This window comes from Emys orbicularis, chromosome 2 (assembly GCF_028017835.1).
Source record: "Emys orbicularis isolate rEmyOrb1 chromosome 2, rEmyOrb1.hap1, whole genome shotgun sequence".
Lineage (NCBI taxonomy): Eukaryota > Metazoa > Chordata > Testudines > Emydidae > Emys > Emys orbicularis.
The window spans coordinates 269,285,805-269,297,999 of record NC_088684.1 but is presented as its reverse complement, the minus strand read 5'-3'; the positions used below and the strand labels follow the sequence as shown (position 1 = coordinate 269,297,999).

At 40.6% G+C, this 12,195-nt stretch overlaps 1 protein-coding gene across 1 annotated transcript in view; it reads left to right on the top strand.

Annotated features, from left to right (window-relative positions):
- The first annotated feature begins 714 nt into the window (after positions 1 to 714).
- The window catches only part of EPC1 (enhancer of polycomb homolog 1), an 82,362-nt gene continuing 70,881 nt past the window's right edge, over positions 715 to 12,195 (top strand). The window contains exon 1 of the mRNA XM_065398952.1: positions 715 to 867. Coding sequence (XP_065255024.1) covers positions 715 to 867 — 153 coding nt within the window. The remainder of the gene's footprint in view (positions 868 to 12,195) is intronic.

The following is a 12,195-nucleotide window of genomic DNA, read 5'->3' as shown; positions in this document are numbered from 1 at the left end:
AGGCTGCTTCATGCATCGGCCTAAGCCGGTCGATCGCCTGTGCTGCTTGTCTTTACAACGGACTCCCAGGTAGTCTCCCCCTGCCCTGCAGAGAGTGAAGGGTCTTGCGTGTCCTTGCCCCCTCATTAATGGGGTCGGTCCCCCTGCCTACCCCTCAGTGAGTGAGAAGACCTGGGGCTAGCCCCCTACCCCACACCACGGGGGCCTCTGTCCCAGCGACCGAGAGTGAATATCCCCCGCCTCACGCTGAGACGCGAATAGAGCCCGTCCCGCCCTGAAGCGGAAATCTCCAGGAGACCTCACTCTGAGCATCTCTCTGCCCGTTTGAGCTCTCCCGCTCTCTCGTGCCCGCGCTCCTAGGGCCCGCGCCGCGCGCCCCCTGCCCCGGGCGGCGCTGTGCCCGCGCCCCTGCGCGATGCAGTGTGGGAATGGCTGTGGCGCTGGGGTTGGCTGAAAGAGGCGGCCAGTCGAGGTTTAATGTCCGCCATGTTGGCCGTGGCGTATTGAGCGGAGCCGGAGCGGCAGAGAAGAGAAGCCAGCGCCCAGCCCAGCCGCGCCAGCCGGCGCCGCCGGGCCCCGCGTCGGAGTGCGCCCCGCCCCGCTGGGGGAGCCCCGGTCCCTCCATGAGAGCGCTCGGCGGGGTCCGGCTCTCAGCTCGGAGCGCTCTCACTGCCGCCCCCCCCTCCCCAGTCGGAGCCGCCATCGCTGCCTAACATGAGCAAACTGTCGTTCCGGGCCCGGGCGCTGGACGCGTCCAAGCCGCTGCCCGTCTTCCGCTGCGAGGACCTGCCCGACCTGTCCGAATATGCCTCTATCAACCGGGCCGTGCCGCAGATGCCCACGGGCATGGAGAAGGAAGAGGAGTCGGTACGTGAGACCCCCCCCGGCCGGGTCCCTCCATCCCCCCGCACCCGACCCGGGGCCCCCACCTTCGCCTCTGCGCAAGCACAAAATGGCCGCCATCTTCTCCCCGCTCTCCCCGCCCGCGGGGAGGGGGGACCGGAGAGGGAGGGTGCCGAGCCCAAATGATCCCCCTCGTCCCATACCAAGTCTTCCCTGTGGACCCTGCCACCCCGAACCCGCCCGCCGCGGCGGCTGGCAGGGCCGTTCCCAGGCCTCGGAAGGCACAAAGGGGTCACGTGACGCAGCGGGCGGCCGCCATTTTGTTGTCTCTGGTTCTTGGGCTGGGCCTTGTGCGGCAGCGCGAGCCGGTGCCTAGGGAGGCTGCAGTGCTCTCCCGCTGCCACCGGGTGGCGTTGTCGAGTTATATGCTGCGGTAGTGGGAGCGCGGCATAAGCTATGGGTGTTGTGAGGAAGCTGTGGCTGTGCACGTGGTGGGTCTGTTCTCCTGCATGTGCCAGGACACGGCTGAGATCATGGCAGAGCAGCCCACCTAGGACTTCTGTGCGGCTTGATTGTACCTATGGGCTCAGGAGCGTGATCAGCGCCGTGGACCCACAGTGAAGGTTGCAGCCAGGCTTATACCTTTGTCTATGGGCTATATTGAGTCACTGGGGGAGACGGCACGTGCTATTATAGACGCCCGCTTTTAACTATAAACTTGATATAAATTACTGACTTCCATGTAACTTTCATTCCTGAATACGCTGTGAGCTCATTGAAGGGCAGGGGGGACATAAGCATAAGACTGCAAGGTAGTGAGGTTTTGGGGTTACAAGTCTGCTCCTTGCTACTCGGATCTTTGTTGTAAGAAGGGTTTTCAGTCTAATGACAACTTCCCTTTAACAAGTTACATAAAAATAAGAACTTTTTGTCAGGTTTATGTCAATACTGGCACATGATGTGTAATCACAGAAATGCCTTCAAGCACATGGTGAACAGGAATAGTTCATACACGAATCAGATAAAGGAATAGCGGTTGTTACAATTCAGACACACAGGCTATTTTTTTTTTTTTTTTTTTTTTACAAAATTGTTAAAGATAATATAAAAATCTGAGTTTGGAAGTTTAAATCTCCCACTTTCTGCTTCTTTCTACTGTTTTACTGAAGATTTACATTTTCAGAGGAAGACAGTCACTTCAAGCCCCTTTGCTTAAAGGGTTGTCAGCTTAAAAGTTGTTTGAAAACATTTTACCTGCCATTGTTACAATGTAGCAATACTATACCTGAACAGACTGTGGGATGGTAATCTCTTTTTTCAGTTTTAGTTTGTGCACATGACAGCTCTTGTCACTCTCATTGTTTTCCTAGCATAGTCTGTTCTTCCCTGTTTCTATAGGGGTTTTGTACAGCAGTAGAAAAGAGAACATGTTTAAAAATGTGACCTTTAAAACCACAAGTATTGGTAAAGGGAGGAAAGTTAGGGAGCAAGTCTGGCACTTACCTTACGCTAACTTTTTTTTTTTTTTTTTTTTTTTTGGAACTTTACTAGATTTCAAGTTGATAGTACCATAAGTGGTTGGGTTAAGACAGTTAAGCTCCTTTCTGCATTCCTATAGATACTAAAAGTGAAGTTTGTTACATTTCTCTAAACCTAAGGAATGCATTCCTTGGTTGTCAGGTACAGCTTCTACACATGGTACAGTGTACAATTTTAAAAACCATGTGGAATTTCATGCAACAATTTTGTATTAGATAATTTCTGGATGGATTAGGAAATATCAATCTGTTCTGTATTGTGTTTGTGTTGTAAATCTTCTTTTAAGTTGTATTTTGGAGTTTGAGGATTTATACTATACTTAACACTTATGTATCATAACGAGAACTTGTACAAACATTAACTACTGTAATTATTTTATTCAACAAACCTGTTTTGCTGAACTGTAATAAACATGACGTTTTTTTGAGACTAGATGACTCAAAATTGAGTTGAATGAGTAACTTTTGTCCAATAAGAATGTTTAGGTACTGTAGGTTGGTACAGTACAGAGAGACCTGTTTGAATACAAACTTTTCGTTTTTTGAAACAGTTTTGTTATGCCTAACATCTGTATTTTAATTAAAAGTAATATATTACCAGATAACTTTTGTCTTTGTTTTATTTCTGCTATAGGCTTTGTAGAGGTGAGTCTTTTGGGGTGAAAACTATACCAGCATGACTAGCCCTTTCTTTCTAGCTAAGGCAAGGTTGATAGTCACTGTCACAGGTTTTGGGCAAAAAAGAGGGTTTACTAATATGAAAAATCTGATCAAGTGATTATGCTTAGATTTTTTGCAAATAAAGCTTTAAAAACAAGTGTGACTAACAAAATAAATAGCTAGCCAGACAACTTTAACTCAAGTTAAATTTGCATATATCTTTTTCTCTGATAAAGTAACAAATCAAAGAATATTCACTTGCCAATGGAAAACTCTTGTATCTTGTTGAACCCATCTAAAATTACTTCAGGAACTGTATAACATCCTAGTTAATCTCAAACACTTCTTAAATTACTATGCTTGGATTTGCTACTCAGTTTTTTCTGTAGCCATTTTTCTCCCTTCCAGAATGTGTTTGGTGTTCAATATAAGGAAACGTGGGCGATGGCAATTAAATCAGATTAATGAACTGCTCCATTAGTTCTCCAAATGTCCTGTAATACTTTTTTTGTGGGGAAGGGAGTTGGAGTTAACTTAACTTAGTATATATTCTGTGATGCTGTGTGAATGCAATTAATGGTTCAAATGTCTACTTCTTTAGACTACAAAAGAGGACATAGTTCAATAGTGACTTTTTTTTTTTTTTAAAGAAACTTTCTTTACAATAAACTACTGTGATCAGGCACCTATAGCAGCCTGCTAATAGTGTTTAAATAGGTTTCAGAGTAGCAGCCGTGTTAGTCTGTATCCGCAAAAAGAGCAGGAGTACTTGTGGCACCTTAGAGACTAACACATTTATTTGAGCATAAGCTTTCGTGGGCTACAGCCCACTTCTTCGGATACATAGAATGGAACATATATTGAGGAGATATACACACATACAGAGTTGTTTAAATACAGCTTCAAGTTTTACATAACATCAAGTATGTATTCATTTAAAGTTAGATTTAAAAGAGCTATCCTTGGACTAAGTATCTTGCCATGAGATTAAACTACTACTTTAGCATTGTGTGTAAAAGGATGCATATTTTGCTTCCACTTCATCGCATCTTTCTACCCCTCCCCTTCCCAAAAAGAACCAATACAGAAAATAACATAGCTTTAGTAGTAGAAATGGAATCTTCAGATGAGTAAAAATGCTAAAAGCACGAGGCCAGACCTTACTGAACTTCTTGTATCTGAGTCTAAAACACCCCTTTCCCCAGATGTTTTAGCTATTTAAAACAAAAATTGGCAGCCAAAGGTCTTTAAGAAGATGTTAATCCAGTTACCTAGCATTACATTTCTTCTGTCTACTAAGACAAGACTTCAGATGTGGTGATGGTTCTGTTGAGAGGTAAAGGTCTTACAGTAGAAAGCTCTTTGTGTTACATAATACCAGCAGATAAATAACATTTGAAGTAGTCCTCATGGTTGGCTTAGTTTAGGCCCCAGTTTCCCATGCTGCTCAGAAATTGGAATCTCATTGCTAAGCAAATTATCAAGGGCCTTAACCTAAGGAAATTCCCAGGAAGGGGAGTGCAAATCTTCATTAAGATAATAAATAAATTGCTAGTTTTTAAAAGTTCAAACTTTGGAAGTTTGGACTTTTAAAAACTACCAGTTATGTTCACCTATACCACACTAAATTATCATACAGCCAAAAAACCTAGAAAACATCCTGTTCTCAAATAAAACACAACTTTATTGCATTAGTGATTGGAAACAGACAACTGACCTAAGTGGATATATAGTGTTGTATTATTCTTGCAATATTAACAAAAAGCAGTAACATCAAAGTACTGTCTAAGTTGTTACAACAAACTTCTTTTTTAAGTTGCCTACATAAAGCTGGGGGGAGGGGGAGGAGACAGAGGTTTGTGTGTCTTTTTTTTCTTTGCTTTCTTATCAGTAAAGGTCTGGAAGATGGGTGTGGTTTTTTTAATAAGAATGCTGGTTTTAAAATTAGAAATTCAGATCCTGACTCAACTTGTGTTCTAGCTTAGAACTAGTGCAGTAGTAACACTATGAGCTGAGAGAAGTTATGCTATTGAATGGATTTTTGGACTGCCAAACATTTTTAGCACCTGTGTAACTTCACTAGCTAACACTTTGGAAAAGAGAGCCTTTTAAGATTCAAAACCCTCAAACATCCTGGACTTAAAGGACAACCAGTCAAAACAGGGAAGATTGGATTTGACTTTCTTAGCCTGTCTAAACAAGAAAAATATCTTTATCACGACAAACTTTCAGATCATTTTCTTATGCCATAAAGTGGCATTAGAACTTCTTAAATGTTTTGCAGGTGAGCTTTAAATACATACACAGCTTCTGAGATGTAAAAAATATGTTGTTTTTTTTCCCTCCCTCGCCAAAAGTAACCATATTCAGGACAATTCCCCAAAAAAGGTGCAGGGTTTAAATGTACCTAGTGATGTGAGACTCTGTGTAAACATTGTTAATGTATCTTGTTCTTTTTAAAAGAAACAAACAAACAAAAACCCAACAACCCCATACACAACAGAAATTTTTTAATATCTGACCACAAAACTAGCTTGCCTAGGAGGCAGGGCCATATGTACCACAAACATGTATGAAGAAAAATCAAAGCTGTGTGCTTGAAGTTTTTTTGTTCTCATGCTACCTATATTGTATTTTAAAGTGAAACATTAGTCTTGTCTAAACTAGAATGCTTTAGTGATTACATGTACAAGTATAGTTAAGCATCCATTCCTCTGCAGTTACACTGGTATAGCTTATTCACTATTGGGAAGCAAAATAAGCTATACCAGTATAATAGCAGTCCATGCTATGGCTTATACCTATATAATTTTGTCACGGGTGCAGTTTTTACCAGTTATACTTGTGTAATTTCTAGTGTAGACCAGGTCTAAAGGTATGTTTCACTACAGCAGCATAGTTACGGCGCTGCCGCTGTAGCATCATAGCGTAGACCTTTCCTAAATTGACAGTTGTTTTTTCCATTGATGTAATTGATCCAGCCCCTCCAAAAGTCAGTAACTAGGTCAACAGCGGAATTCTGTCAACCTACCTTGCATTCAGACCAGGGTTTAAGTTGATTTAACTAGGACGCTCGGGGTGTGAAATTTTTCAGTCCATAAGCCCTTGTCTACGCTATGGGGGTAAGTCGACCTAAGTTACACTACTCCAGCTATGTGAATAACATAGCTGGAGTCAACGTAGCTTCGGTTGACTTACTGCAGTGTCTACACCACGCTGGGTCGACAGGAGACACTCTCCCGTTGACTTACCTTACGCTTCTCGTTCCAATGGAGTACCGGAGTCGATGGGAAGGTGATCTGCGGTTGATTTAGTGAATCTTCACTAGACTTTCAGTTAGGTTTTGATTTAATTTGCAAGCATAGACCAGGCCTGAGTTTCTCCCTCTTCTTTTCAGTCGGATAGATATTTAGTGGAATGTTGGTTTGCTAATGGTTTTGAATCTGAGAACTTAAGGGCAACTGTAGAATAAATTCTAAAACTTTTATTAAATTGTACAGAGAACTGTAGGAAGGCTTACTGTTATGTTTCTAAAGCTACTTCGCTAAGAGAAATGTATAGCCTCTGGGTCTCTTATTGGAACCCTTCGTCTGGTAAATGTTCTGTATTTGCAGGAAAAGATCTAATAGGTCTTTTCCATTTTTATTCTCTCTGATCTCTTATTTATGTTGACATAAACTGTATTGTTATGGAGAAATCAACACAAGTTGTAATGGAATTACTACTTTGTTCATTGGAGCTGCCATTTAGTTGTCACAGAATATCTGGCTTGTCTCAGTAATTGTAATTAAGTTGTCGTCATTGCATTAACCCCCAGAATACTGTCAGGTTCCCTGTTAACACACATTTAAGTTTATGGACATATCTAGAGCCTTCATATTAACTGCGGGGAATTAATTACATGTAACAATTTATATTCTCTAACCTTAAATGTTTTAAAACATTCTAGAACAAAGAAAAGATGGGCTTTGTCAGTCTGTTAATCTATTTGCACTACATTTTTCCCTTTTAAATGTATGAATTTAGTGCTGAGATACCATCACAATCTACCATTTGCAGTTTTTCTTCAGGGTTCAGTAATCCTTACAGATTCATGGTCTCAGGCCACTGTCTCATCAGCTCTAGGAAGACAGGAGAAAAAAAAAAAGTACTGAATTTTATTTTAGTGTAGTTTTCCTTAACGAATATGTAGGTGTCTCTGTAATTTGGGAAGCTGTTAGTGACCCTTTATTTAAGTTACCTAATACTTTACATCTATAAGAGATTCTTGTAACTTTTCTTTGAGATGCTCCAATACCATCGTGCTTGCAGCAGGAAATTCAGCATGTAGAAAGCCATCAGGTTAGCAATGTGCCTTTTCTCTTACACTGGAATTTCCTAGGATATGCCTCAGGAGAACTTTGAACAAGCTCTTTCTAAAGAGCCAGACCCAACGTAGCACCACCACACACTATACCAGGAACTGCCAGAGCAATGGGAGGGAGGAGAAAGGTGGGTTGGGCATCTCGCTTCACCTGTGCACACATTACATTCCCTGCAACCCAGCACATGGCCCCATCATCCCAGTCTTCCCTTCTCTTCTTTTCTTCCCTACCCTGGAACGCTACATGGGGCAGAATCTTCCCAATCCAGCTGGTCCAGACTCCCCCAAATAAACCCACTGGCACCCAGCATCCACTCCACTACTGGAGGTACCACCTTGGTTGGAGACAGAGCTGGACTGGACTCCTTCCTCAAACACTCCCTGGACCCAACTCATGGCTGTAATAGTCCATCTTTCTTTGCCCCCGCCCCCAGCTCTGAGATGAAAGCCTTTTCCTTGTGCCAGCTAACATAATTGGTTCTATAGCTCAAGTGGCAGAAGTTCATATTGCAGTGCTCAAACCCTGATGATGTGTGATGGAGGGTTTGTTAGAATTGTATATAACAGTTCTTGCTCTTTTTTTTAAAAAAAAAAATTAATCTGTTAATTAGTTTGCAAAATGAAACAACCCAAAAGTTAGGCAGTGAAAGTTCTATAGTTTCCTATGCAACTTTAATTCTGTCCCCTTCATTATAACTGCGTTACTTTTTTCACAGGATCCCCGCCTCATTTGATGAATATGAGGCAGAATTAATATTGTGCAGTCATCTTTAAATCTGGCTTAACTTTGTAAACAAGTCATTTTAAATTGCATGGTTTTTATGTAATACTGTGTATGTATAAATACACATGCGTAAATATTTTCTGCATGTGCCTGCAGTTATATTACCTTGTGCTTGTCACATGTAAGACCTCAGAGTGAAAAGTAACTGGCTAGGAGACCTGTAAAGACACTAAAGGGTGGACTACACAGAGAAACTGCACCAGGTTATTGAAATTGGTTTCTAACTAGTTTTGAGTTAAATCTGTCCTTATCCCTCAAGTTTGTGGAGACATCCAAGAAAAGCTGATTTTAATTGGATAAACTGAATTATAATAAACTAATATTAGCCACTCTTAAACAGTTTTTAAGTTCATCATGACCAGCCATCACATGTTAGACACCACTAACACCTAATGTAGACAAGGAACATGTACAAAAAGTTTTAATAGAAAACGTGTTTAACATGTTTTCTAACACAACTCAGTGCCCCCTGATGTAGATGAAGCTTGGTCTACCCACAAAGCTGAACCAGATTATATATTAAAAAAAAAAAAAAAAAAAGCACCAAACACACCTTTAGTTAAACAGATGGAGTTAAAGTGCGGGGGGGGGGGGGGGGGTGTGTGCTTTAAAAAAAGAAAAAAAATCTGATTTAAGACTTGGCTTATCAATTTAAACTGATACAACCAGTTTTATAATAATCAGATCCCCAATGCTTTACAAAGGTCAGTACCATTATCCCTATTTTACAGATGGGAAACTGAGGTGGAGAGGTGAAGTGATTTGCCCAAGCTTATCTATCAAACCAGTGGCAGAGACAGGAATAAAAAACCCAGGTCTCTTGAGTGCCATTCCAGCACTCTGTCCACTAGGCTACAATCAGTAGACTTGTTTAAACTGGTGCAAACCCATGTGTAAACAAGCTTGTTTAAATCAGTGTAGGTTGGTGTAGACAAGTCTTTAGATCAGGGGTCGGCAACCTCTGGCACGGCTCGCCAGGGTAAGGACCGGGCCGGTTTTAAGTGTACTTTATTCATAAGTGCCTTAAGATCCAATTGAGGCAACTGTGAGTACATACTTGTGAGATTATTCCACAAGTACAGCAGCCAAGTCTCCAGTTTTGGAATTCCAGTTGTCTTTCATGTGGAGTCAGGACACCTCCACAAGGATCAAGCTTTACTTAGCAACAACAAAAAAATCTTGAGCTGATAGATGCTAGGGACAACTTTTAAAAGGTAAGTTAAACAAACAAATCTTTCCCTCATTAAGCTTTTTAAATAGGTTCAAGCTCCCTAGTCTAAAATTGCCTGAGGGGAAAATCAGGATGGTGAAGATTAATTATCTCTTGCACATTATTTCACTGTGTGTGGGGTGCAGCAAATTCAATAGTAATTGCTTCCTCGTTCTGCAAGTGCCTCCTCTAAAAGAGGTTCTTTTTTGTTTATAATACAAAAGGCTTTTTATTTTATATTCAAACTTTCTTTCCTGTATACCATTTAAAATAGTCTTTTAATCTATGCTTTGCTGTTTGCTAACAGACACGTGAAGTATATTCATAAATTGCTATATCATCATGCGCCCCTCTTCCCCCCCCCCCCCCAAAAAAAAAGATTTGGAAGAAGTGTATAAACCCTCCAGTTTTGTCTGTCATATTGCTAAACTCGGGGGTATGTGAATAAACTTTTAAAGGCCAGAAGAGACCATTAGCCCAGCTAGTCAGACCTATATATCATGGGCCATCAAATTTTCCCCAGTTACCCCTTTATTGAGCCCACTAATAAAGTATCTTCCATTAAGTCTCTGTTTGAAGACATCTACAGATGGAGAATCCACCATATCTCTTGATAACTATTGGAACAAGCTAACCGTGAGGGTGATTTAAATTCTGTGCCTTATTTCTAATTTGAATGTGTCTGGTTTCAACTGACAGCTAATCATTTGTTACACTGTTTTCCGCTAGGCTTTTTCCACTTTATTACCTGTTATTTTTTCTGTGAAGGTACTTATGCACCATAATCAACTCACCTCTTAATTGTCTTGATAAATTAAACAGATGTTGCTCTTGCTTCCCCCAAAATAAACACATACGGTAGAGTAGAATCATGCTACGTACATAGGATCAATCACAACAAACTAGAATCTTTTGTTAGCCATCAGCTTTCCTCTTGCATGAATTTCATAAATGAAAAGTTGAGCACTAGCACAGATTTAAGAAAGGACCAGTCTCTGTTGGTGCTTTGGCTGATGGAAGATTATGGTGGTGAAATAATTGGAATCTGTTTGGTGTTTCTAGCTCTGGCAGATCACAAGATATTGGACCTTGCACCAATGCTTTTAAACTAATTAAAACAAATACTCTATATTGCTATCTTTTTAACTTTCTCAGATTCCTCTTCCCAGCAAAGTCTGAGGAGTAATGGGAGTCGTATCCTCAGATCATCAGGAGCATCTTCAAGAAATGTGTTAGAAACTGTGTGATACTGGGACTTAAAGTTTTAATACAGCTAAATGTCAGATCATACGTCTAGGAAGAAAAGAGAATAGATCACATTTGATATGGCGGGGGGGCTGTAGGCTGGAAAACAGTGATGGTGGGAAAAGACTTGCAGGTCATGGTAGATAACTAGTTGAATATGAGCTACCAGTGTGATGCTGTAACATATAAGTGGGGAATACTAAGTAGGAATAGGAATATCAAATCACCTTAGTGAGACTGTTTGCTGGTATACTGTATCCAGGTCTGATGATGACACTTCAAAAAGAATCTAGAAAAATCAGAAGCAGTTCGGAAAAGAGCCACGAGAATGATTTGATGTCTAGAAAATATGCCTTATAGTGAGAGACTACGGGCTTGTCTATTCATGAAAGGCCTTCTGGAAAAGATTAGGTGTGAATTTAAAGCAAAATAGCTATTCTGGAATAATACCATGTGTAAACAAGCCCTAAAGAAGCATAGTCTACTTAGTTTATCCATTATCAAGTCATTTCTTAGCCTTTGGTGGTCTACAAGTACTTACACGTGGAAGAGATTTCTGGTAGTAGACTGCTCTTTAATCTAGGAGAAAAAGGTATAACAAGAACTAATGATTGGAAGATAAAGATTTGAGCCTTATTTCTAGACTGAATTTTTTTCTAGCTTCGACAGAGTAATTAACCATTGGAACAACTTACCTAAGCATGTAACGTATTTTCTATCATTTAAAGTTTAAATAGAGACTGGATCTCTTTCTAAAATATGATTCAGCTCAACCAGAAGCTATGGACTTGATACAGAGCTCACTGGGTGAAATCAATGACCTGTGTTACATAGACGGTCAGACTAAATTGGGAGTAGTCAATTATTTTTTGTCAAGGTCCAAATTTCTCGATCAAGGTCCAAATTCCAGAGATCTTTTTTAACAAAAAAAAAAAAATCATAAGGAGAAGTAAATAAGATTTCAGGGTCCATTCAAAATCGCTGGCCAAATATGGACCGCCAGATGGTCTGCTTATTGACTACCCCGGACTAAATGATCACCATAATGGTCCCTGTTTGGCTGTAATATTTGACTGTCTGAAAGTTTGTGGAGGGAGTAAAGCAGAGGAACAAATATTAACTCTGTCTAGCAAAAAGTTAATAATCAGCAAAACATACTAAAAATGACTTTATTAAAGGAACCCTTGTTTGGGGATCAGAATGACCCGATTTCAATCTTGTCTTTAACCTTTAAACACAGCCTGATTTTTAGCAGCTGATACCACATGAGCTACTAGTTAGTTTAGTGCTTCACAGTACTCAAAATGTAGGATTCCAGGCTTTCAATTTGTAATGAAGTACAAGATCATGACTGCTATAATCTATTGAAATTTAAGTTTGGAGGAAGGGAGGAGGCAAAACAGTAAATTATTTGATTCTGAAGATGTAATATCTGGTGACAATGAAACAAATGCTATATGCAGTTGGTAATCTCAGTTTACCAAGAGTATTTGGTATTTGTTTCTAGGCCTGATAATTTATCAGATTCTTAAACCTCAAGTCTCTTGCACTA